Consider the following 26,306-nt stretch of genomic DNA (forward strand, 5'->3'; position numbering starts at 1 on the left):
TTTATGAGCCATTGCACCTAAGATTTTTTTTTTTTTACAAAAATAGCTTGTCTACTAGACCCAATACAAATACCTGCACAGAAGCATCTGCACCAGTGACCACCCAGTATTATTACAATACAGTTGTAATTCATAAAGACAGTTGCACAGCTTGGGCAGAGGCAAAAGCAGGGTCCCTACTACGTTTCTCAGCAGCATCCCATGGGCTGCTGGACCACAGAAATCAAAAGCGGGTGTACATGTGTACTTGCCAGATGTGATAATAAGATAGGGGCATTTGAGGAAATCCCCATTTCACAAAAGAACCCCTCCCCTCCAAATAAGACAAATGAAAAATTCAACCCCGCCGAAATCCAAAATAGGGAGATACCTTGGCAAGTTCCATGGGGTGCTTCTGAGGGAGATGTAGTGTCCACTGGCACCATACTAGAGAACCTAGGCTAAGGGTTTCTCTGGCCTGCAGGTCAGAGCTGGCTGATAAGAGCAGCAAAGGCAGACACTTCAGCCACAGGTGCTCAAGTCACTGCTTGTACTTTGCAGCTTAAGCCAATTCTCCAAGAATGGGACCGTGGTGTTATTCTCACATGGTGCATCAGCTTTCCCCTGCCCCTGTCTGACCCACCTATTTATGATACAGTAAATAGCACTGCTAGAAGTAGGTGGTAGTTTTATAACACAGCTCAAGATACCTTCCATCTCCACTACTGCAATGCAGTTTGACATGAAGGTCATAAAAAGCAGTACTTACTTATTCATCATCTTTTTCACATCAAACTTACTGCTAGCTAGGACATGTCCAAAGTTTGAAGAGGAAGCTGTTGCTAGGCCCCTCACAATGCAATTTTAGTTTTACCTGAAGTGCGACCAAGGAGGATATTGTGGCACCTCCTTGCAAAGCAGAGCGCAACAGTCATTTCCAGTGTAACACAGATTCCATCCATGAGCTGAAATGACTCACGTAGCAATTTCTCCTTTTTAAGCATTTGAACTGTGACCAGACTCCTGAGCTTTCCTTGAATCTGAAGAGGAATGGGCAAACAAGACTGACCCCTTGGAACTGCCTGGCTGGGAAACATCAAGGTGCGGATGACCAACTTGGAGGGGAAGGGATTCAATCAGATCACTTCTAGGAGTTGTCCTGTTATATGCATACAAAAGACAGAAAGAAAAAACATATTTTTAAAAACACAAGAGATCCTATGAACTACTTGGAGAATGATGTTACTAGGCAGCCTATATAACTGCTGTAAATCAGGGATGGGGAATCTATGGCCTTCTAGTTGTTGGTGTACTAAAACTCCCATCATCTCTGACCATTGGACATGTTGGGTCGGGCTGATGGGAGATGGAGTCCAGCAACATCTGAAGGGCCACAGTTTCCCCATCCCTGCTGCAAACAAAACAAACACTCAAGTTTAAAAAATGGGTCACATACTTGACAGGAATTATTAGACATGCAGTTTTCAACTAAAACTTTTGGGTAGCAGGGATGGAAAAAGCCTTTAGTAGAAAAGCTGCTATCACTCAGAACTAACAACATAGGCTACATTTGTCTTTGAATCCGGCATCAGGATCAGTGTTAGAAATTGAGAAATGAAAGCTAGGAGCAAAATGGTACCTTAAACCTAGGTTATGGGAGTAACAATGGAATGTTTTTTAAAAAGTGTGCCTACACAAAATACAAAGCTGAAAATGAATGAACTGCAGCTAAAATACTATGTCCATTTTTCACATGGTCTAGTCCTTCCCCTGCCCACCTCCCTAATATTCTTAAGGGAGTCTCTTCTCCAGTCTTCAGAGAGGGGAAAGGGGGAGGCAGAAAAAGGTCCTCCTTTCCTTCCACTCTGCAGTTTTAATCTGAAATCTTAGGCGCAGTACTGCGCCCAGGGCTCAGAAACTGCTTGCACTAATGAAATTCCCTGTCACATAATGCACCTAGAACAATGGGAGTTTCAAACACTGATCAGGATTCTTACAGTATAACCCAGCAAACTCCAGATCCTGGTTCAGTGCCAAGAGCATGGGACCTTTGTCTTTGCTACATGATTGGCTACATTGTTATGAAAGGCTTAATGAAAATAGAATATTTGGGTATCAAGATGGACCAAATCACCACTTTAGCTTCATTAAAGTAAAATAACATTTGTTTTCATAATTTATCAGTGTGCACTGAATTTTTACAATATTTATGCTGTTTTGTGGGAGTTGAGTCTTTTTATAGATGCATTACTGAAATGTAAGGACACTGAGCCACCTTGTGCAAACCTAAGTCAGGTCTCCTAGATCCAATCCAACAGGAGTGCACAGGCTCCCACACTGGTTCAGAGTCTTTGTCGTAGCAATTCATCCAACTGGGCCCTTGATTTTCTCCTGAACTGCTTAGAGGTCTCACGGCTAATATCTTATACTTTGGCTTGTCTCCTCTTAAATTCTAGCAAAGTAGAATTTGCATTCTATATTCAGGTGTTCAGAGGTGTGATGTCTAAGACAATGTAGCTACTTTTGCTTAAAGATTGGTTTAGGTGCCCACTCCAGTGCGGATAATGCAGCTCCATGGGATAAAAAGCTTTGTTTGCAAGATTTATTTTCCATTTCCTGCTATTTTAAAGTAAAATGCAGTATTTTTCTCTTCTGATGGTAGTAACAACTAGCATGCAATAGTTAAAAACACATAAAATTAAGGGAAAGGCAATTACCTTCCTTCGACCATTCTTTTCATGCTTTCAGATAAGCTGGCAATATCCTGTGTGTTGTCTGCCTTCCCTCTCTTTTCTAGCTGTTCCAAAGCCACTTTAGGGCTAGGTAACATGTGCAGTGCACTTTGTTCGCTGCAGGCAAACTCTTCCTCTTTCACTTTCTGGCTGACCGTTCCATCTGCTTCCATCTCTCTCTCAGATGTTTCAGGACAGCTTTTGATCTCAGTGAACGTGTCTTGGCTTAAGTAATCATGGTTTGCGATGGCCATGGCAGAAGTTCCGTGATTGGTTGTGACAGCTGTACTGGTCCCCATTGACTTTGAAATCACCTTCAGTTTGTGAGAGCTGGACTTGTAGTGCTTCTTTTTGTGCTTCGCTTTAGAGTTGTGCTTCAAGAAAAATTCACATGACTCTTGCAATACTCTTCGGCTTTCACTGATTGGACTGATTGGGAGAAGACAATACATGGTGATTACAACCCTCCTCCATAACTATTTAGATGTGCTAATTGCATTCAGATGTGCAAACATCTTGCTGAAGTCATTGTCAAAACTACCAATTTTAAGATGTGGCAGACTGCTCTCTTAACTCATTTTTTACTTTCTTTCATAGAATTCTAGAACTGGAAGGGACCCAATGGATCATCTAGTCCAACCCTCTGCAATGCAGGAATTACAGCTAAAGAATCCCTGCCAGATGAATATTCAGCCTCTGTTTAACAACCTCCAATAAATGAGAGTCCACCACCTTCTATGGTAGCCTGTTCCATTGTCAAACACCTCTTACTGTCAGAAAGGTCTTCCTAATGTTTAATCAGAATCTCCTTTCTGGTAATTTGAATCCATTAGTTTGGGTCCTACCTACCCTCCGGAGCAGGAGAAAACAAGCTTGCTCCATCATCCATGTGACACCCTTCAAATATTTCAAGCTGGCTATCATATAAGCTCTGCTTTCTCCAGACTAAACGTATCTAACTCCCTCAACTGCTTCTCATAAGGATTGGTTTCCAGACCTTTTATCACCTTAGTAGCCTTCCCTCTGCACATGTTCCAGCTTGTCAATATCCATCTTAAAACTGTGATGCCCAGAACTGGACACAGTAGTCCAAGCTGTGGTCTGACCAAGGCAGAACAGAGCGGTAATGATTATTTCCCTTGATCTGGACACTATCTTTCTGTTGATGCAGTCTAGAATTGCAATAGCTTTTTCTGCTGCTGCATCACGCTGTTGACTCATGTTGATTTTCTGGTCTACTAAGACCCCTAGGTCCTTCTCACATGCACTGGTATCAAAGCCAGATGCCCTTCCATTTATATTTATATGGAGCAAGTCTATAAACTATTTATTGCTCCACTCCCATCTTTACAAAGGGGTGGAAATATTTTATCATGCTACAGTCGTTTTAAGAGCTACTGCATTTTTTTCAAATGTTTTCATTACAAGAAGGGACTTGAGGGTGCATGATTTGCTCCAGGACATTGAGCAAGTTAACTGCCAAGTTGGCACCGCAGGCCCATGTTCAATATTCTATGCAAGTAGCATTGGAGCCACAATCCTGCAAGTACAAGAAACTTAGTTCTCCCTTAATTCTTACTTACTCAGCCACTCTCTTGGTACAGAAAACACACAACTTTATCAGACACTAGGTCTGTAGGGAAGTTTTCTCCACCTGTATTTTATCTTTATCCATGTCTTCATCTCTTTGCCCTTCAGTAGCTTCCCTAGTGAATCAAATGAAAGATCCATATGGTTCTACACCATGTTACTTACGGAAGCAGGCAGATATTTTTGTTTATTTTATTTATTGAATTTATATACTGCCCCATACACGGAGGTTTCAGGGCAGTTCACAGAACCTGTGAAAAGCTCACAAGAGGGACATCAGGGCAACAGCCTCCCTCGCAACTAGTATTCAAAACAATATGATCATGATTAACATGCAATATTATCATGATTAACATGCTCCCATCATCCCTAGCTAGCAGGACCAGTGGTCAGGGATGATAAGAATTGTAGTCCAAAACCATTTGGAGACCCAAGTTTGGGAAACTCTGCTCTACACTTTTGGCCCACTCTGCTCCTTAGTCTTCACTCTTATTGCCTGCCCTCACCACAGAATCCCAAGTTGCCTGAAACTGGCTTTTCACTTTCCTCACATAATCTGTATCTTTTGCCAAAATTGTAGCCATTAATGCATTGAACTATTGGAATATTCATCAAATCACAGCAACTCACTGAGTGGCCAGAAATGGTGCTCCAGGTTTCATACTACTGCATAATATGGTTGTACATGCAAGCAATAGAAGTTTTTAGTGTAAAAAAGTGCAATATTTACCTTAAAGTAACAACACTCTGGATGCGGGTAAATAAATCTGACTACCTGGGACAAACTAGCAGGGTAATAATAAGGGGCTGTATTTTGGTAGAGAGCATCACTTTGCTAAGACACACATATGAAATAGCTATACAATAATGGAAAAAGAAGCAATATGGAAAGGAATATACATCTTCATTGTAAAGGAATGTGGGCTGAAGGAGTTGAAGATAATTGCTTGCAAACCTTGACTAAAGAAATTTAAAGAAATACAGAAATCTAAAAGCCATATTAAGAATTCAGGATGCAAAGGAGAGTAATGGAAAAAAGTATTCCCAAGGGAACTTACACATAGTCTACATAAAATTGTTCAAAATATACTCCAGAAGAATTTAAACTGAAGAACAGACCACTCTGTGGGAGCTTAGAGAAAATATTATTCTCAAATTCTCCTCTTCCTGAGATCAATCTCCAAATAATTATGCAATGCCAAGCATCAAGAAAGACTGTATAAAAATATGGCATAGCATTAAAACATTCGTTCTAATAATACAGGCTGTGAGAAAGCAGATACAAAATTTGACCAAGTCAGACCTCTGCTGCTCAGGATTAAACTGCTCAGTCTCTTTTGCAAAAGGAGAAAAAATGGCCAGTTTACCAAGGAAGATTTGGTTTGGGAGGAAATTCAGCATCTGGCTAACTACAGCTTTAAAAAATCCCCCGTGCGAGGGCACTTCTAGACCTTGCAGATGGTATTGCCCATAAGTTCCAATTCACTGCAGGTTCACATGTGAGGGAGGGAGGCAGGGAGGCGGCACTTAAACAATGATGACAACAGGAAGTTCAACATCAAAGATGAGAGACCACATGTTTTCGGGGGTGGGGATTTTTTAAAAATGACCTGCAATCCTATGAACAAAGTCAGGAAGCAACCCAAGATGAATACACTCTCTCTCTCTCTCTCTCTCTCTCACACACACACACACACACATTTTTAAAACACACCAATTAACAGTGCCCACTAATTTTATCTTGTTGTTTTTAAAATAAATATTACCACAAAAAATGTGTCTTACTCTCTTTTGCGATTCCTGTTGAAGAAACTTGCCCATTCTGAGCAAGTCTTCTTGCTTCCCACCCAGAAAACTGGAGAGATGCCAACAATTAAAGTCATAAGGTATTTCATCAGAAACAAAATTATTTCTGGCCTTGCCAATATCTTGACCTGGAAAACAATAACAATTCATTAAAAATACAATAGAAAAATGGTTTTCTGACCCTAGACTTCAAAGCAGAAAATGAATAGTGATACAGAAGTTTGCAGTTTTATATCAACTAAGCTGCACTCAGGCTTAAACAGCTTTAAGAAAATGAGAATACTGTACCTATGCTACACACTTAAAATAGCTTAATCACAATATGTTGTCATCGAAACTCCAGTAAATGAAATGCTGCAAGTGTAAGCAGGGATAATATGATGCTATGACACAGTACTGAATGGTGTGATTTTAATTTATTTAGAAAATGACACCAAAATAAGAAATAAGCCTCAGGGTAGGAAACCTCCAGTCTGTAGCCAACTTTGGCCTGCCAAGGGTCCCAGTCCAGCTTGTTAGGCACTTTCTGGCAAAGTACCCACACCTGCCATATTTGTGGGGCCAGTGCCTGCATGACTTCAAAGGAACAATGGTGAGCTTAAAGTGAGCTCCCCACTGTTCTTTTGCTGGAGCAAGGTGTGCTCCCCCTGCCCAGTAGTTGGTGGGGATTGGAAGTTTGCCTTGCTCCAGGATCATGATGCGGTTTGCATTGAAACCCCTGCTAGAATGGAGGGAAAATGTACTAATAAGAGAAAAAACACAACACGTTAGAATTAAGTTACTCCAGCATCAAAAAACTACAATTCCAGAAATCCCTTAGGAGAAGCCTGAAGAAACTTCTTTAGAACTTGCCTGTGTTCTTAAATGTTGAAGACAGATACAGTTAAGTCACAAAAAATGTGGCCACCACAGTATAGAAAGGAGAAATGCATAACAAGTGTAACTAATTCTTCTAAAGTGCTCAGTACTAACCAATTTCTTTAGTGATACTCTGTACTCTGTACAGTAACACAGCTGTGTCATCTGAGTACACAGGAAAGACGATGGAACTGATGGGCTGAAGTTAATTAGAGGTGGCAGGATTTTCAGAGTGCCTTGGGGGTATGTACCAGTGTCTTTTCTGCTGTTCGCTGCAAAATTAATCCACTCTTGTGAAGAACAGGCTCAAAAAAGGGCAATGATATTTAACTCAAGAGCTAACTTGTTTGTCTTACCTAGTGCTCAGATTTTTATTTTGTATTAGCTTGGCCAATTCAGGTCTCTCCACTACCACCCTGGCCTATTTTTATTAGCTTGAGGATCATTAACTAGCTGATGCCAGAAATATTATTTTGAGTAAATAGCTATTTTAAAAAGCTTGGACCAAGCTGAATGTAATAAAGTAATACCACTAAAAAGGAAATGCTCTGCTATAAGTATTTTTGCTTAAATAATCCTTATATTGGAATAAATGCAGTATGCATCTAGGTTGGGATAGTCTAAGTGGTCCCTCTTGATGTTGGGGACTACAGCTTCCATAATCCCCGACCATTGGGATGTGCTGCCTGGGGCTGATGGAAGTTCACATCTGTAGGGAACTACATAAGCAGCCAAAATGAATTAACATTTCCCTAGTTATAAGTAGATCAGAGGTTGCTATCTACAAATATTAACTTCTGTTTCCATTTTTTTCCATTTCTGAGTGACTTAAAACCTCACTTTAATATGCAATGTAGATAACTTTCCCATCTATTTTAGTGGGAAGAAAAGCATGTTTTAAGCAACAATATTAAAAATGACTCTTATCTTCAATATGAACAGATGGGTGTAAAATCTGAAGGATTATTGTCTAGCAGCATATTAGTTTTGCTGTTGTTTTTAGACAGTCTTTTAAAATTTTCTTCTTAGGAAATCATAGCTAGAAGTCACTAACATCTTCAAGGAGGGTTCTAAAGAGAAATTTATTCCATTGCTTTTTTCTCAGAGTTTATACTTTCTAGGACAATACTGATTGGAGGAAGACTGGATTCCACATTGAACACTAGGGTAGGACCACTCAGTGGCTTTAGTGGCACTGAAGAACAATAGACAAAGCAGTATCACAGTTGTTGCTGCAGTCAAATCCCCAGCATTGCATACATGTGCAGCAGCAGTAAGAGATACCAATATTCTTAATTATTGAGGTATAAATTGTGCAAGTATTTCACTCTTACCTGATAAGGGCAAGGTATATGGAACTTAACACAATGGTCATAAACCCAAGTGGTTTCCCAGATCTTCCTGTACACCTGCTCGTAGATATAACATCCCAAGAGCATCACTAAAGGTACCAGGTATAAGCCACTGAAGACACCAATTCGAATCATGAATTTCTTCAGCTTTTCTTGATTCCTGCCATCATTCTGTATAACTTGCCGCACGTGATTTAGAGAAATTATGCCTGCTAAGAGGAGAGACAATCCAACAAAAACACAAAGGCACAAAGGTAAAAGGACAAAGTATCTGGAAGCATCCAGGTCATAGAGGCCAACGAAACAAACACCGCTGATGTTGTCACCTTCCACTTTGTTCATGGCAAGAAGCATAATGGTGAGAAAGCCAGGCATGCCCCAGGCAATTGCATGGAACCACATTGCCTTTTGCTCAATAGCTTCACAGCTCCACTTTCGTCCGGCAGCTAGGAACCAAGTGACTGTGAGGATCACCCACCACACAGTTCCAGCCATGGTGAAAAAGTACAGAGCCATAAAAACAATTGTGCAGGCTTTGTTCTGAGAACCAAGAACAACTGTCTCTCCAAGCTGCAGTTTTTCATCTACCTTATTACAGGCAGTTCTGTTTCCCAGGACAAACCCAAGGAAGTATACCAGAGACACTATGCTGTAACAAACAGAATAGTATATTATTGGCCTCTCTGGATATCTGAACCGTTTAACATCAATCAAAAATGTTAGGAATGTGAACAGAGTCGCGCAAAGGCAAAAAATTGAAACGATCCCAATGAAGCTTTTGGCAACGTCTAGCTCATGATTATTGAAGTACATGTTGGGACAGGGGGGTGCACACTGATCAATTCCCAAAAACTTGTAGCCTTGGCCACCAGAGGTCTGCAGATGACGTGGACACCAAAATCCATAATCCCTTCTGGGCTGTCCTGGAGTCTTCTTAGTGTCATGAGATTTTGTAGCGAGAGAAGGAGTGACAGCAGCAGTTTCATCACAATCCTCCAACCTAGAAAGGAAAGAGAGAAAATGCAGAAGGACCACTCAGTGCTATTTGCCTAGAGGCTCAGAGCACATACTTCAGATGCTTGGTTATCAAACTAGACTGGGACTGGGATCGCAAAGAATAAAAACGATATATTTTTTTAAGGAAACATATCGGTAACCTCAATTACAAGGGCGAGGAGCCTCCAGCTTGCAGGCCAATCTTGCTCCATCAGGGGCTCCAAGATTGCGCAGCCAAGGCAGTAGGATTCAGTCCCTGTTTGCCGATTTGGCAGGGATTAAAGCCCTGGACAAAAGTGCCCTTTGAAGCAGTGCATGCCCACAGATCTGAGGGAGCAGGGAGGTACATATGAGAGGAAATGCTTGTCTATGCAGAGCCCAGACCAGGCAGGTTTTTTAATAGTTTTCATTAGCACTTTGTACAGGGCCTAGAAGCTAACAGAAAGCCAGTACAGGTATGCTAAAATAGCTGTGGCCTGTGCCAGTCAAGAGGCAACCCACAGCATTCTTCCACCATCTTTCAAGGCAGCTCCAGGAAGAGTGAACTGGAGTGGTCATTGTCAAAACAAAATAAAAAAATTCCTTCCAGTAGCACCTTAAAGACCAACTAAGTTAGTTCTTGGTATGAGCTTTCGTGTGCATGCACACTTCTTCAGATGCAGTGGTCATTGTAAGAGTTTTCCAAAGCAAGTATAGCTGAGGCCAAACACTTGCCTGAGAGATGCAGCCATAAAATCATAGAATTGTAGAGAAGTAAGGGACCATGAGAACCATCCAGTCCAGCCTCCTGTAAATATGCAGCTGTCCCATACGGGGATCAGACCTGTAACCTTGGCATCAGCACCATGCTTTAATCAACTGAGCTACCCAGGCATGACTGGCCACTGCTTCCATTGCTTTATATGTTGTATAACACATAGATTTTTTAAAAAGTATTAAAGCTATTTATAAATGCTTTTGAAATAAAGTGGCCTCCAAATTAACATGTTGTCCTTTATAGGAGATAATATGATATCTCCTATAAAGGACAACATGTTAATTTGGAGGCCACTTTATGACCATGGCAGAAGAAAAGGCAACAATAAAGTTCTCCTTCCAAAGTGCTTCGTCTTTGAGGAGATGGGGGCTCAAGGTATGAGTTTTTCCTAATTCTTCAGAGTCTTCCTCACCTCAACTGCTGTTTACCAACTACCATGCACACTAGTCCTGTAATGATCTCTGTTTCCTATATGGATGAGCAAGAATCCAAAGCACTAAAGAGCTTGTACAGAAGATAACGGAAAAGTTGAACAGTCTAGGTTGAAATATATATGCAAAGCAAATTTGCTTATTCACTTCATCAAATATACACTTGGTCCAAGCATATGCATAAACCTGGCAGTGCTCCTCTCCCCTTGAAAGAGCAGGCACACTCTTCTCATCACAAATAATCCTGGGAAGTACAATTCACAACTGTTCCGCCTCAAAAAAAGGAGGGGAATGGAAGAACTGCATGCATTTGGGGTGATGGGTGTCATCACATAAATTGATTGCAACCAAGAGCACCCGTTTATACAGAAGATCATCTGTGTAGAGGAGGCACACAAGCTGATATGTAACAAACAAAGAAGTTTATTGCATGAATGTATGGACTAGGACTTTGTCTTAGGCCAGAGTAAAATCCATTGGAAATAAAGAGAATTAAAAACACTGTACCTGCTGCATTCAAGTTCCTCGTTCCAATTAATTCCAAAAGTGTTTATCACTTGTTTACAGTCAGAGTACACTCTTTCACAGAGACTTCGGCATGGGTGAATCACACGCGATTGATCCAAACAGGCAGGCACAAATGCTTTGCAAAGAAATGCATGAATATCTGGTGAGCACTGGACATTCAGAAGAGGAAGGAAATCCTTTGGGAGAGGGAAAATGGTACTTTGATTAGCACATCTACAAAGTTTTCTTGTAAAACTGACACTGTCTTGTTACAGAACTTGAGTTACAATTGATTAGTAAATCATGAGATTTCAGAAGTGGAACAAGTGTTTAAATGGAGGTTGAGGGCACTCCAGCTCATCTTCTCTCATCTGCCTTTGCCAATAGCCATGTTTCACATTTCCCCATCTCTCCTACTGCTGCTGTTGCCCTGCATAGGGAAACACAGTCTTCAAGGCAATGCCAGATTCCTAGAGCATCTTGCTGAGCAGAGGAAAAGTAAGTTTGGAAGTATAAAAAAAAAACAGGAGCGTGCACCAAACTGAATGATGTGGCTACAAAACATTGAATTTGGACATTTGCATCTTGCAATTTCTTTCCAGTTAGATTCATGCAACTCTCATCTATCTTTAACATGGTCAACATAAAACTTTTTAAAACATCAGGAAGCAGTTGGCTCCAGGGAGAACCATGGGAGCCCACTGCAACAGCTACTAAAAGCCCATAGACTGTGAAAGATTTCTGGAATTTAATTTTGACAGAAATGATCAACATTACTAAAGAAACAATTGTTTCTTGTCCAAAATTAATGTTACTGAATATTTTTGATGAAACCAATGTAAATATATTGTCAAAAAGAATTGGTCTTATATACGATCTTGGCAGCAAGAACAGTCATTGCAACTCCACGTAAAACAGCCCAAAATCTTATACTGGACGCTTGGTACCACTCACCTCTGGAATATATGTATAGTGAGGTAAAACCATGCATAATTTGAGATTTCAACAAGGACTATAACCTCCAGACACTTTTTATATGATTTAGCATATAAGAACCATTATTTCCAAGACAAACCTCTATGATAAAGATTTGGTAAATCTAGAACTACACTTGATAATCTGACAACGTTGATAGTCTTTACCTGGACTTTGTTATTTTAACCGATGAGCAACTGTACTCATGCCTATTTTATGGTTTTGTTTTTCATCTTTTAATTTTCATCTGTTGTTATAATTGTTCTCTTTGCTATATATGCATTATAAAATGAAATAATAAAAGCTTGACTAAAAAAGCAAGCCCACAGAGCAAGAAATTCAGCACCAAAAGGCTTTTGAGAGTTTCATGCTATAGGCATATATAGACTCACTATTTAAGGAATGTATGCACAGAATGACTTCATCATGATCAAGGTGTCTCCCCTGCCAGGTAAGTAGACATTCAAACTAGGTTTATCCAACCCATCTTATATAAGTCCCCTAGGTGTTCAGAACAACACAACATTTCCCTATTACTATAGGACAAAAGCCCAGAAGTCACATATTCAATCGCCAGATTTTGCGCTGCCATGATAGATATTCATCGAAGGATGGCCTATGCTACAATTCAGTCCTAAATTGAAGGCCCATATTGTTAGATTCGCACTTCTGAACCCCACCCCATATAGCTGTTTTAACTGGTCTTTTTAATTTTTATTATCAGATTTTACTCATCCATTATTTATGCTTAATTAAATATTCTATGTATATGTTTTAATCTACATTTGGTTCTTGCTCCCATTTATTTAACAATTATCCACTTAGACTCACAATGTTATGCTATTTATTTAGATGTTTTGCTTATGCTGGTCTGTGACTGTAATAAAGTAAATTAAATTCAAAAATTAAATTCAATGACTTCATCTGTTTATTTATTTCATAAAATTTATGCACTGTTTGATTGTAAAAAACACCTTCAAAGTAGTTTACAAGATAAAACAAAAAAATCAAGAAAAAAGAATACAACCTTACTTTAACACATACAAAACTTAAAATATTAAAACAGATTAAAATTACTTCAACTTTCTAAGCATCTGTGTAGGCTTGTTTAAACAAGAATATTTTTAGCAGGCATCAAACGAAAGTTAATGAATCCCTTGTTGGGGGTGGGAAGATAATGAGAAATAAGTGTATATGTATTTATATACACACAACCACACCTGACAGCAACAGTTGGATGAGGAAATGTAGCTGCTGCCACTGTAATAAATTCCAGGTTTCTACTGTGAACCCTATAGTAGTCACATCATATTTTGTTTCTTGTAACCATGTTACATGTTTAATTAAATATCCAGAGCCCTATTGCTCACTTTGCATTCGGTAATTTCCTTCTGCTAGTTGTTAAAAGTGACAGATGACGCTTTCCAAAGTACCAGGTTCTATACTTACCTAAATGAAATAATTTTATTTTGCTTATTATTTTCAGTGGCCATCTGGAAGATATATAAATAGACATATTTTCCCTTTACTGTTCGTATACATTAAATAGACCAACTGGAAACTTTCCATAAACGTGGGAAGTCCACGTTTCCCAACAACCATCAACAACAAGAGCAGAGGAAAACACATTCTCTTGTTGAATTGTTAGCATGGAGAGGGTGATGGAATGCACAATAACTGAGATCATTCCTCTACAGGAAATTAAGAATTGTTTCGTAAGCATTTAAAGAGGGTTTTGTCTCTCAGGGTCTGGGGAAATTTGGTGTTCAAATTACTGTTCGCTGAAGGAAAGAGGAGAGAATGGGAATATGTAGATTATGGCCTGCTCCCAATTTCTCCCAAGTACAATCCCAGGAGAAAAGTACATGATTGAATGTAAGAGTATACTTCTACTTTTTTCATGGTTTCTTGATAACAGAATTCATCATGGGATGCAGAGAAGCCAATTTCATTTTGGGGAAGATGGGGGAGCATACATGTATTATCAGGTATAAATGTTTAAACCACACTGTGCTGCAGACTGTACACTGCCTCAGCAGCAAGGCCTGAGGCAATCAATAACCATTGCAATAACTTAATTTAGGTTCCAATCTGACCCCCACTTATCTTAGGACAAAGAAACAGAAAGAAACCATGGGTTTTCTTTTCCCCAGTAGCCTTTGGTGCTACTGAAAATTTGGTTTTGTGCCTAACAAAGTTTATCTAATTAAGTCCACCAACATGCTCAAGACCACCCAAAGAGCTTCATGTATATGTATGGATTTGAATCCAAACTTCTCCTGGCTAAAACCAGCAAATTATTCCCTACATTTACACCACACTATCAGGATCAAGATGATGTAATTATTGCAGCTTTCAACATTTATACACTGCATATTCATAGATGCAATGCCTTGTGATCTTAGAACTGTGAAGGTGTTTCTCTGGGTTTAATGCAAGTGAAATCAGTTGAAAGATTCCAGTCAAATGCCAGGGAGGCCATATGAGTGACAGACAAAACAATTACTTGCCTTAGGCTAGAGTCCATTAAAGTTTCATTGTCAAACCATAGTTTTGTAACTGAACATTCAGGAGCGTTCTTCCCCTTCCCTTTTGGCTCTCACCCTCTCTAGGTCAGCACCTCAAGTCCTTGTCTCTGGTTACAAGCCAACTATGATTAGTGGTAATGCAATCATGCCAGTTAGATGTAACACTGACCTCAATTAAAGCTAATTAGGAAGGGCGAAGGAAGAGGAGTAGGCAAGCCTATGGCGTGCTCATCATTACCAAACTACAGTCTGGCAACTCGGCACCAAACCATACCAATAAGTCACCAGCAAAATTACTGGATCCAAGACAGCAGTATGGGTTTCTGGGTGGAATATAAGATATGTCAGTCTACTTACATCAGCCACTGCAACTAGAAAGTTGTGCGCACAGGCACTGCACACACCAAGGCCACCCCTAGTGTCCATAAGAGGACCTTGACACCTCCCAATCTGGCAACAGGAGTATCCCCACCCTCCTGCTGAAATTAGGCTTCAAAAATCCATCTGTGGTAGCCCATAGAAGGCTTTTTCAAGCCTAAGTGCTTTGGCAGGGGTGATGAGTGGTGTTCCACAGCAAGGCGAGAAAAACCCTTCAAAGCTGTGAGCCATAAAAAAATGCTCCCTATGCTACAATTGCTGTGGCATGGAGGAGGGGTGGTCTTCCTGTCAACTGCAGCTGGGGAGAAAGCTGAACAATATGGCCTTGGAACTTCCCTCCCTAGCTGCACTCTCCAGAAATATCACACTCATCCTTAATTAGGCTTGGGGGGAAATTAACCCTTTTCAAGTCTAACTGCTTGGCTGAGGGACAGTGCATGTGCGCAGATGCATCACATGTGTGTAAACATATGTATGCATGTAAGTGTGTCTGTGCTGCATGCATGTGCATGGATAGGAGGGGATAATCTCTTGGCTAGGCAGCTGGTGCACCTTTCAATTCTTACAAAGGGTGAGAGGAAGTGTGACTGGTGCCCACAACCTTTTCTCAGAAGTCTACCTGCACCCACAGGCCCAAAAGCATTAGCAACCCCTGGTCTAATGTATTAAAGTTAAAACACTGGACTTGGAAGCTACACACATTCAGCAAGACAAGTCACATTTGCATGAACTGGAGGCGCAGCATCATTCACTTTCTCCAAAAGGAAAGAATGATGTTTAAAAATAGCTTTTCTCTCAATAACATGTGTTATCCCTTTCTAACCTATGTATATGCATTACTTCACATAAAGCAAGCCTGACTTCCAAGCTAGCTTTTCAAACCTCTACAACTTAAGTTAGGGGACATCATTCTGCTTTGCAATTCAACTTTCTAGTAAGCATGTAACACATTACCTAATTAAGCTGCTTGTTAAGCAACTGTGACAGTACTGCCCATACAGACTGCTAGTTATATTTTAAATTTAATGGACCATGTCCCAAGAGAAGTTTCAAGATTCAGAGCAGCTGGAGCACTAGACTTTGACCAGGGAGAGCCGAGTCCGTATCCCCGCTCAGACTGAAGAGAGTGCAACTTTGGGCAGAGTCACAAGTTTCTTGCAAGGTTGGGATAACTCCATGCATACAATGAACACAGGGGCCATGGGAACATTTAGAATTTTGACAAGAGTGTTGCAGTCTCCAACCCCACTGGTTCCTTCTCTCACCCACCAACCTTATACAGAAAGAAAAAGTACGCCTGTACATCTACCAATAGTATCTCTAAACATGGAAGTGGCAACTTCTGAACTAAAGAAATAGAACAGTATGCCATAGGATTTTAGGTGGGTCATATCTGGTTTGCATTTTTATCTATGATTTTAAAACAAGGCCTTTGTCACTGTGACTATTAAACTATGTCCATGACATGAATTACAGCTTTATAATCCCAAAGCAGCTTGTATTAGAACTGACAATTGAAAGGGAGTTGTTGTTTTCCTGGAAAATAAAATTATTAGGTTCTCTTTTTCAGCAAGGAAATTATATAAAATATTGATAAAAAAATGAATACCAAAGATTTCCTGGCATAGCACATATATTTAAAATCCGTAATATTTTCACCTTCTCAACAAATCCGAGCAGGAGATCTCATTCCCAGACTGGGAACTATTGTTGAGAAATGTGACTCACACAAGGCTGCCCATCAGCTACTTTCCATACCCAGAACTAATTTTTAAAAATTCATCTCCATCGTTAAGATTCAGTTATGTAAAGCAGACAGCAATGTTCAGTTGATACATTAAAATGCATTTGCAGTTATCTTAGCAAACTGATGGGATAGCACATCAATCCTTAACTTCAAGTGATAATTTATTCTCCCTACTTGCAACTAAGTTAGAAATTCATTTGGTCAGAGAGAACCGCTAAGTACAGATTTATGAGTAACTGAGGAGAGTCACTTGGGTGTGAGTTATGAGGCACCATTAGCAGTGGTTTTAGAGTTTATAATACTCATGGTCATGGCTCTGAACACTGACTTCCAAGTAGGAACTCAGATCTAAACCATTTTCAATCTAGTTATCAGATGGCATACTGAACTGCAATTTGATGGGATACATGTGAAAAGAGCTATCCCCTACTTGCGCAAATACAAAAGCTTAGAACTTTTTATTTTTCTTGAGAAGCATCCTCAGATTCATAAAGAAAAACACCCCCAAAAGGTGCAAGAAGTCATTTTTTCCTCCATATCAAGTGAGCATACAGGCTGCTTGCACTAGCAGCTTATCTTGCTATAATACAGGGATGAGGAAACTTTCAGTCAGAAGAGCAGCCCCTCCCATTTCATTACCATCCTAAGGCAAAATGGGAATTGTTGCCATGTGCTCCACACCCTCTCACCACTTCTGTCGCTGCACCCCCCACCACTGCCAGAGCAATTCCACAAAGAGTTGCTGCTTGGATTCTCTGCCTAGAAATAGGGAAGACAAGGTGCAACACCACATGCTGGAATGCCTCCCGCTCACTGGCAAGAGGGGAGGGTATTCTGGCGATGGTGGAATCAGTGGGGTGGGCGAAACACTGCCTCTTGTGCTTCTGCCACCTGAAGCGGGCACTTCATCCCACCTCACGAGCAGGCTGGCTTTGGTTGGAGGGCTGCATTCCCTTCTGGGAAACCTTCCAGCGGTCACAGGCAAAAGTGGGCAAATGGACAATGAATATTTTATTTGTACAGTGTACTAATTCCTACATACCCCTCTCTATCTTCTATTCAGGCAGGCAAGAAACATTATCAGAACTCAAGGACACATTCCAGTCAGGAACAAACACTCAAAGGAAGGAGCAAAGCAGAGCCAATAACTGAGCTATTAGTCACAACTAAAAGTGGACTGCATTGATTTGGGATGAAGCAGTTTCATCACCAGTATGCTGATGCCACTGAGCTATTACAATATAAAACTGGCCGAGGTTGAAGACTGCTTAAATGCATGACAATTTAGCCTGACCGAAAGCATGATGCAAAGTTAACCTATCTGAAACAAAGAAGCATTATAGAAATAGTTTTTGAGGACTATCAGGATAGCAATTTCACAGTAGCAATGCATGGTGCAGAGAATTATCTTTATGGATCAAAACAGCTTAAACCTATTATTTCAGTTATCAACTCTTCTACTTGTTTAATTTTCCCTTTCTTCATGCTTTCATCATGTGCTCTCTCTGTATGTGTTGGTCTTTAAGGTGTTACAATACTTTTTGTTGTTTTCTCAGATAGTGGCAGGTGGATACCCTGGAAAAGCTCACAATCAGAGAATGACGACAATGGCTAAAGACATGAAGACTTTTAAGGGATGAGTCATCATCATCATGCCATTATCACTATAGTTACCATTTTCTGTACCTTTTCAAGTTTTTTTTGTAGGACTACACAAAAGTTGCACAAAGTATTCTAAAGTGGGTACACTATATTTTTATATTGCTGTACTTGCTGCTGCTTTCAAATCCTCTCCCTAATAATTCCAACCAAAAGCATACAAAGTATTCCAAAAGCAGGTACACCATAGTTGTATATAATAGCATTACAAAGTTTCAATGTTTTCTACATTTTTTCAAACTCCCTTCCAATAGTTCCATCACTGAATTTTACTTTTATCACTCATAAAACTTTACTATGACACTGAGGCTCCTTACACAGCCTGTTTAGACTTCCATCTAGCATGAGTTTTGTTTTGTTTTTGTCTTAATGTTACCTTACTTAGCACTTTGTTCATTAGCTCTGATGGATGCTCATATTCAGAGCTAAAAATCTGTCTACTTATTAGTGTTTTAGTCTTGTTTTACAGCACAGTCCCATGCAAGCTTACTCGGAAGCAAGTGCCTCTAGCTTCAATAGGATATGCTCCAAGAAAGTGTGCTTAGAACTGCAACATTAGAAGACATATCCTTTAGAACACTGAATGTGAATCAAGTTTTGTTCTCCATTCCTACATGCACTGACTTGTCACGGTTATATTACAAGAGAATAAGGAATGCTTCAGTGCAATTTCTAATTGCACAGGTACCTTAATTTTCCTGTCACAAACAAATATTTGCTTGTGCTTAGAAATCTTTAGATATGAGAAAACACCACCAAAATATATACCACCAAAACTAGAAGTGTCTGACAGAAATCAGAATAAGGATTCAACAGTACAGATGGTTGAAGGATGCACATCTTCCTTCCAGGTGAAATGGGAGGGGAAGCGAAGGATGAAAATACCAATGTGCCCCTCACTCGTGTTCTTATTCCAAATATCCAAAGTCTACCTGGGATTCACAGTTTAATGCTTTTGGAGACTTATTATAAATGTTAATATTTAAAATAAACACTAACACATACATATTAAAACTGGCAAACACTAAACAGCAATCTCTTCTCCTTTCCCCTGCTCTGTAGCAGAGGCTGAAGCACAGGAAGGAGGAAGAACATCCTAGCCAGGAAGCCCACAGAAACCACCCTCAACACCTCCTCCACCCACAAGCAAAGAAAAGCAGCAGCTGCTCCCACTACCTCTCTTGCTCATGGTATAGACACTGACATAGAGAGGACTGGGCCCATGGTACCACTTGGCAAGAAATCTCAAGAAGTTGCCTCTGCCAACTTGCTTACCCATCTCTCTGGGCAGTGCAGCAGAGACCTCTAGTCATGGAAGGAGCAACCACTCGCTAAACAGCACTCTCCCTGTGGATGGCAGGGTGTGTGGGTCCAATTTTTGCCGCAATACTGCCCAGTAAGCAGAAGTGGTGACTGCTCCTCCAAAGAACATCAGCTGCTTTGCTGGGCCTAATTCTTCCTGCTCCAGCACCCAAAGGAAGAACGCATGAGCAGGTATAGGCTTCTAGAGGGAGAGGATAATTGGGCATTCAGAGGCAACTATCACTTGCCCTATCCTTGACCCTATTGTCTCTTCATGCTCATGCTCTCAAAGCTGGTGGAATGGTGAGGACAATTGGGCTCATTCCTCACCACTGTACCATGCAGAGGGAGAGTGCAAGTGATCACATGAGAGATGTCTGCTTTTTCCACTACCAACGCTCTATAGCTGCACCACCTAGAGAGAAAGGATCAGCAAGCAGGCAGATGCGCTTAGTCAAACTATTAAAAATATTTAGATCAAGAAAAAGACATCCTACATTGCTTCAAAATTGTAATTAATGTTCACTACAATTACTGGAAAGCATTGTACATAGTAATCATCGCTATTTAAAAAAGGTATTGCCTTCCATGACAGAAAAAAGAATTTCTTCTGACACAGCCTGCTGAAAAATATGCATATTTTTAAAGTACTTTTTTCTTTAGAAAAAAAATCCCATGGAAATTTATGCAGTTTCTAACAATTAAGTGATTAATTGACTCAAACTCACATGGTTAAGTTTCTTTTTAAAAAAATTAGATTACATCCCTAATTCCCAGGAAAGTTTGGTCAATTGCACCATGGACAATTGTGAATGTCTAGTCTGAAGGAGTATAAAAAGATTCCTTCCAGTAGCACCTTAGAGACCAACTAAGTTTGTTATTGGTATGAGCTTTCGTGTGCACAGACACTTCTTCATGCACACAAAAGCTCATACCAATAACAAACTTAGTTGGTCTCTAAGGTGCTACTGGAAGGAATTTTTAAATTTTGTTTCGACTATGGCAGACCAACACGGCTACCTACCTGTAACTGAAGGAGTATGTTAGAGACAAGAATAAACTTCAGGGAAGCTTAACACTCCTTTCATTTAGCATAATGAACAAAACTTATTTGAGCAGTTACTACACCTATGCTTTTATACACAGTTAGGAGATCTGTGGAAGAGATGCATCTCATATTTTAGAACTTTATGGGCAGCAATGAATTTTTATGCCAACTGCATGCAGATGCCAGTGGCCTGAGGGGATACAGCACAAGGTCGCCTGCTATAAACAGTCAGGAAGCTCAGATGACTAAACACTTTGAAGATTTAAAAAGGTAACACAGAAGATCTTCTATACATTTATTCAGACAGGATGTAGGAGCTCTTTTGTAAATTTTCAGGCTCAAACCATGTAAGAATAGACCCTAAAATCTGGTCACATGCCCATACTGTTATGTTTGTACCTGCATCTCTCTATGATTTTTAGGCTTTTGGTAACTATTTCAAGTCTTGTTTTAGAACACTAGGTTTTTCCTCATAATGTGTAATATTGAACATGTCTTACCTAGAATTCTTTTTACTGACAGAATCACATTTGTACATATAACAGAAAAAATATTTATAGCATGTACGGTAGAGAAAGAACAACTCACCCCCATTCTGGCAGCTGCAGTTTGCTGATCATAGTGCCCCATCACATTGGGAAAAAATGTCATATTGTAGGCCATTCCAGAACATCTTGGGATAGTAATGGGTTCACATGTGAATAAACTATGCCCATGTGTCAAGTTTAAGATTAAGCTCAAAGTCAGGAGTACAAAGATACCCATCTTCCCAGGCATTTCACACTTCAGTGTTGTGTCATGATCAGCTTCTCCACAGGATACTTTGTTCACAGTCAAAGTAAACACATACTCCTTTTTTAATTTCTCAGAGACTGCAATGAAATGGCAAGACTGGATTTCCTGTTTCTCTTCATATTCTCATCTGCCTGTCTCGATTACTTGAAAGATAAACTTCACCATTTGTGCACTGTAAAGGAAAAAAGAACAGTTAACAATAGCTGTAACTGCTTCAAGATCTTTGAAATGCATCAAATAGAACTTTAAAAGGCAAAAGCTTACAAATACTTTTAGAAATAAGGTAGGCTATTATTACCCTACACCTCCTCAAGGCAAAAGACAACTGGATCAGTCGTTGACAGCAGTGACAATCAGGATAGCTCAGCTAATAATCAGTTACTATTCTGCACAGTACAAGCCTATGCATGTTCATTCAGAAATAAGTCTCACTACATTCAACGAAGATTACTTGGGATTGCAGCTACAAAGACATACTACATGTTACGAAGAACTAAACCCCACAGGGTAAATTTCTCAGAAACACCATCAGAAACTTGAAAGACACACCCCAATTTTCAAAATGTAGGTCAGTCATAACTTCTAAGCATATAATTTAGACATCTTCCACATAAGCAGCAAACGTCAACATACAAGTTTACAGGATGGCCCTCAATACAGCCAATACATTTATAGTTTACAATGTGGTTTGCAAAAGAACTGTTTGCATTGCTGCGCTGACTGGAGAGCTCTGAAACTTCTTCCTCATCGCACAGATGAACCAAAAGAGGGAAAGATGCCTACATACCAATTAAGCTGACGGCAGACATTTCAGAGGGAAGAAAGCTCACGTTACAACGTGAATAAGAGAGGTACGATCTATTCTAACAGGTACGTTTTAAGCCCGAATCCGCCCACACTTTGAAACTACCGAGTCTCTCTCCGCCTCAAAAACCAACTCCCTTCCTTCCTTTCCTCCACAATGCCTCCACAGCTTGAACTGCAGCCAGCATTTCCCCTCCCTGCTTTACCACCTTAGAGACGGCCTGGTGGAAAGGCTCTGGAAAACTCTCACCCCGTTTCGTGACTTTCCTCTTGTCCTCATACAGCTATTTCATGTGGGGAAGACTTGAAGCGAGAGAGCCCGCCAACGACTTTGCCCTGAACGCTCTTCGAAGTGGCATTACCTGCCGTGGAGCATTTTTTCAAGATGCTGAGGACGTATTAAGTCCTCCAAACAAACGGCCTCTTATACTTCTCCAACGCCGCCCTCAGCGCAGGAGAAGAAGAAGAAACACTCTCCAACCTGCCTCTATTCGGCGGCCGCCCCACATGCCAACACAAGGCGTCGTCGTTACCCCGTCCCGTCGGGTCCCTCAGACGAGAAGAAACCACAGCGGAGGGGGCGGGGGGCGGGCAGCTGGGCGCCAAGCCACGCCCCCGTCCCTCACCTGAGCCGCTTGGCAGAGAGCCGGCGCCTCACCTGGACTCGCCTCAGGGCGCCAACGGCCGCGCGGGCTCACGGGTCCTTTCGGAGACAGAATGCAGGGCCAGCCGAGACAGGGAGGTGGTGGTGGTGGTGATAGAAGAATCGCGCGATATTTGAACTACCGGTGAGAAGGGCGAAGGGGCGGTGCTGGCGCACCTTCTCCGGGCCGCCCGGATCCCCTCCCCGCTCCCGCCTCCCCCTCTCTCCTCTCCGCCAAGATGGCGGCGCCTCACCAACGTCTCTTCCCCTTCCCCTCGTGGGGGGAAAAGGGGTGGAAATGACCACGAGAGAGGAGGAATCGCGTTTCTAATGCTCCTCCGCTTTTTTCTTTTTTAAGAAAAGGCAGATAAACCTCTTAAAGTAGGAAATTAGCTAAGTGGAGAGGGAGGACTACGAGATCACAAGCTTATCTTCCTTCTGTGCTATTTCTTTGCTTTTTTTAAAGGTGGGCAAATGATATTCTTCACCTGCATGCCAAAATGCCAGAGTGCACTTTGCTGTTAACCCGCACACCGGCGGTGTCTCCTCATTCTGCATTTTGTTTCAACCCAGCTTGGTATTGGGCGAAATGTTGGCTCCCGGTGTCAGCAGACCGGAAAGTGGAAACATCTCAGATGCCTATTTGTCATTGAAATTAAGACGATTGTTCGTTTATTTTTTATGATTATTATTTTGAAGTAAATCTATTGAGAGCGACGTAGAGAGTGTTTCTTTCTAAGACTAAAGGAAACCTTAGCCGTAGTTCTGGTTTGGATAAATAGGAATGTAGTTCCAAATGTAAATAGGATGCCAGAGAAATTAATTTAAAACATTTGAGATATTAAAATATATTGAACTTTGGGAACCCACACTTTTAAAGCATAATAAAATAGCAATATGTTGAGCCCCCTTCTTCAATTTAAGGACGAGTAAATAGGAACTGTTCAGCCTCGTGTTTCGTGGCCTAGGGGTAAATCCAATTTAATTCAGTGGGATTTACTTCTGAGTAAATGTACAAAGGATCAGGCCTTGTGGGTTTCCCGTGCCTGCCTCTTTTCTTCTGTTCTGCTCTGTTCTTGCAGTGCCTCCTAGGCCCTGCACCCAGTGTGGTGGAACTGGTCATGCCACCCTAAATCCACCTCTGGCTGTTCTCATTAATCCCTTTCCTCCAAAAATGTCTCATAGCTTCATCTTTGCCTTCAAATTGCCTTCAAATTTTGCCCTGAGAGGATGAGAAAGACAGAATAGCCTGGAGAGCTGCCCACTATCTATCTCAATGTGAAGTGCTGGTTTTGATCATGGCTTGGAACTTCAGTATCTGAATGATCACGTCTTCTTTCCGCATGCACCAGCACAGTCATCTGAGAGATACGATGAGTGTGATGTCTATCCCAAATAGGCCTACCTGACACCTACCTTAACATTATTTTAGAACCAGGCAAAGCCCTTACGTGCCCAGATGGTTTAAATTATATTGTGATTCTAACATTATTTTAGCCCAGTTTTTGTTTATTTGTTATCTTTCATTGTAATTGTGATTATTGTATCATTTGCCACCTAGGGGACCTTTGACACAAAGGTGGGTTAAAAATACCCAAAAACAGAACAAAGAAGCCCTCTCCCAAAAGGTCAGTGGCATGCTAAACTCTCCTTTCATTGTTGCGATAATTATCACCACAAAACTGAAATGTGAGGCTCCTGTGTTGCTCAACCAGTTCTGCCACAGACTTGTTGTGTAGCCTTGGGCAAGTCACACAACTGCCATTCTGTGCCTTTATGAAATGTGAATGATAATAATTTTATTTAATACCCTTACAAACCTTCATTAGAATCAGTATAGTGCTTTGAGATCTGGAAAGAGGCACTCCAACACATAATTACAAACTGGAAGCTGATGGCACTGAGACAAGATTATTCAGTGCCAGAGCCTTACCCAGGTCAATTTGGGACTCAAAGGGCTTGGCCTTGTATAGATGGGGCACACAAGTAAGATGATGGTTGTAACATTTATAGACAAGATAATTTTTAGAACTGCAGAATCACAATAAATATATTATTTTTCTCCTGCTTTGCCAGCAACCGAACCATGTTTTAACTACAGTAGTGCAAGTCCTTACTTTGCACTACTAGGTAGCTAAATCCATTTTTAAAGATTTGGCTGTTTAGATAATAAAATGTAGGGATGAGAAAATGAAGACCTAACAGAGGAGCATTATCTGTTGTTTTGATGGCTTTTATTTTGATTGCAACTTAGAAATAGTGGCATTTCTTACAATAGTTGTTAATGGCTGGAGCTGAGCAAGAAATAGGTCACCAGTCTTTTTGAACTTGTGGGCACATTTGGAGATTTTAAAAACTGTTGTGAAATGGCTGCCATGGCCATGGCTAGTCACAAAATGGCTGTCATTTTGTAAACATTGATAATCTCAAGGCATAGCCAGGATCTGAGCCCCAGAACACAAAATCACTCATCTGAACCCAGTTTTCTGTCCAACAGGACACTCCTAAGACAATTAATTTCCTCTTATTACCTATAAATGAGCTCATTTTCCCCAATTCCCTCTCTTTTTCAGAATTATTCTGCACACTCTTTCACACATGGACATCCTTTCATTCACAGTGAAGCCTCAAGTCTACTTTATTGGGTATCTACATCTGCAGTAGGGTGCAGCTGGGTACAACTACATACCTTGTTATGCCTATTGCAAAACAACAACAACCACAAAGTCTTGTTTCCTTTTTCCTTATGGCAGGTCCTTTTTAAAACACAAAACAAAAAAACTTAAAATTTAATTTAATCCCAATGTTATTTTAATCAATTTGTCATTTAGGCATTGCTTTTAATTTCTCTAGATTCAACAGAAAAACTGTAAAGAACCAGTAGGTGGCACCAATAAATCTGCTGAATGTCAGCTGCAAAGCTGAACAGACACTCAGTTTTTGTGTTTTGACACTCAATTTTTCTGTCACATTTAAGCTGCAACCCAATAAACCACTTACCTGTGAGTAAGTGCCATTAAACTCAATGGGACCTATTTACTTTCCCCATAGTATTATCTCTCCAGTTTTTCTTTTATTTTCTCCAGCAGCCAGGCAATATTTTGTAGACCCTGAATATATTAGTCCCCACTGAGTTGTTTTTGAGAACTTTTCCTCTTTAGGTTTTTCCACTGACGTTTTAGTACTTCTGCAAACCACAAGTTTTCCCCAAATATGCCAATCCCTTCCTATTGTGTGTGTGTGGTGCTGTTTTGGTTACACAAGGAATGGCACCGGGCGGGGGGGGGGAATAATTTTTTGTATATTGTGTATCTTATATTAAATTAAAACAAAAAATCAAAAAGAATATTGAGGTGTGTGTGTGTAGTATAGTATAGTATATAGAGAGTTTGCTCACAGCTAAAATCTACACTAGTTGC

At 40.6% G+C, this 26,306-nt stretch overlaps 1 protein-coding gene and 1 long non-coding RNA gene across 7 annotated transcripts in view; one reads left to right on the plus strand and one right to left on the minus strand.

The window, feature by feature from the left end:
- On the minus strand, positions 1–23,030 carry FZD6 (frizzled class receptor 6). 4 transcript variants are annotated; one of them, XM_081874236.1, is made up of 7 exons: positions 22,903–23,030; positions 21,234–21,612; positions 11,009–11,205; positions 8,300–9,317; positions 6,087–6,235; positions 2,697–3,140; positions 1–1,138 (listed from the first exon to the last, which is right to left on the minus strand). In XM_081874236.1, exons 2-7 carry the CDS (start codon positions 21,420–21,422, stop codon positions 976–978), a joined length of 2,160 nt encoding a protein of 719 aa, XP_081730362.1. In that variant the 5' UTR covers positions 21,423–21,612; positions 22,903–23,030; the 3' UTR covers positions 1–975. The 4 variants fall into 4 exon arrangements, with proteins under 4 accessions (XP_081730362.1, XP_081730363.1, XP_081730365.1 ...); XM_081874237.1 differs by having other exon boundaries at positions 22,871–23,006; XM_081874239.1 differs by lacking the exon at positions 22,903–23,030 and adding an exon at positions 22,607–22,636.
- Positions 22,891–26,306, plus strand: part of LOC309349062 — a 9,219-nt gene continuing 5,803 nt past the window's right edge. For 2 of the 3 annotated variants that reach the window (XR_014159650.1, XR_014159651.1), the window contains exons 1-2: positions 22,891–23,032; positions 24,449–24,515. This is a non-coding gene — a long non-coding RNA (uncharacterized lncRNA). Of the gene's footprint in view, positions 23,033–23,353; positions 23,554–24,448; positions 24,516–26,306 lie in introns of all 3 variants that reach the window. The other variant, XR_014159652.1, reaches the window with a different exon arrangement.

This window comes from Podarcis erhardii (genome assembly GCF_964252035.2).
Source record: "Podarcis erhardii genome assembly, chromosome: 8".
Lineage (NCBI taxonomy): Eukaryota > Metazoa > Chordata > Lepidosauria > Squamata > Lacertidae > Podarcis > Podarcis erhardii.

Coding starts and splice junctions, on each gene's coding strand:
- FZD6 (XM_081874236.1), bottom strand. CDS start 21,422: ATGCCTGGGAAGATGGGTATCTTTGTACTCCTGACTTTGAGCTTAATC. Junction 3,141..6,086: donor AACAGGAATCGCAAAAGAGA/GTAAGACACATT, acceptor TCTCCCAATCAG/TCCAATCAGTGAAAGCCGAA. Junction 1,139..2,696: donor AAAAGAATGGTCGAAGGAAG/GTAATTGCCTTT, acceptor TGCATATAACAG/GACAACTCCTAGAAGTGATC.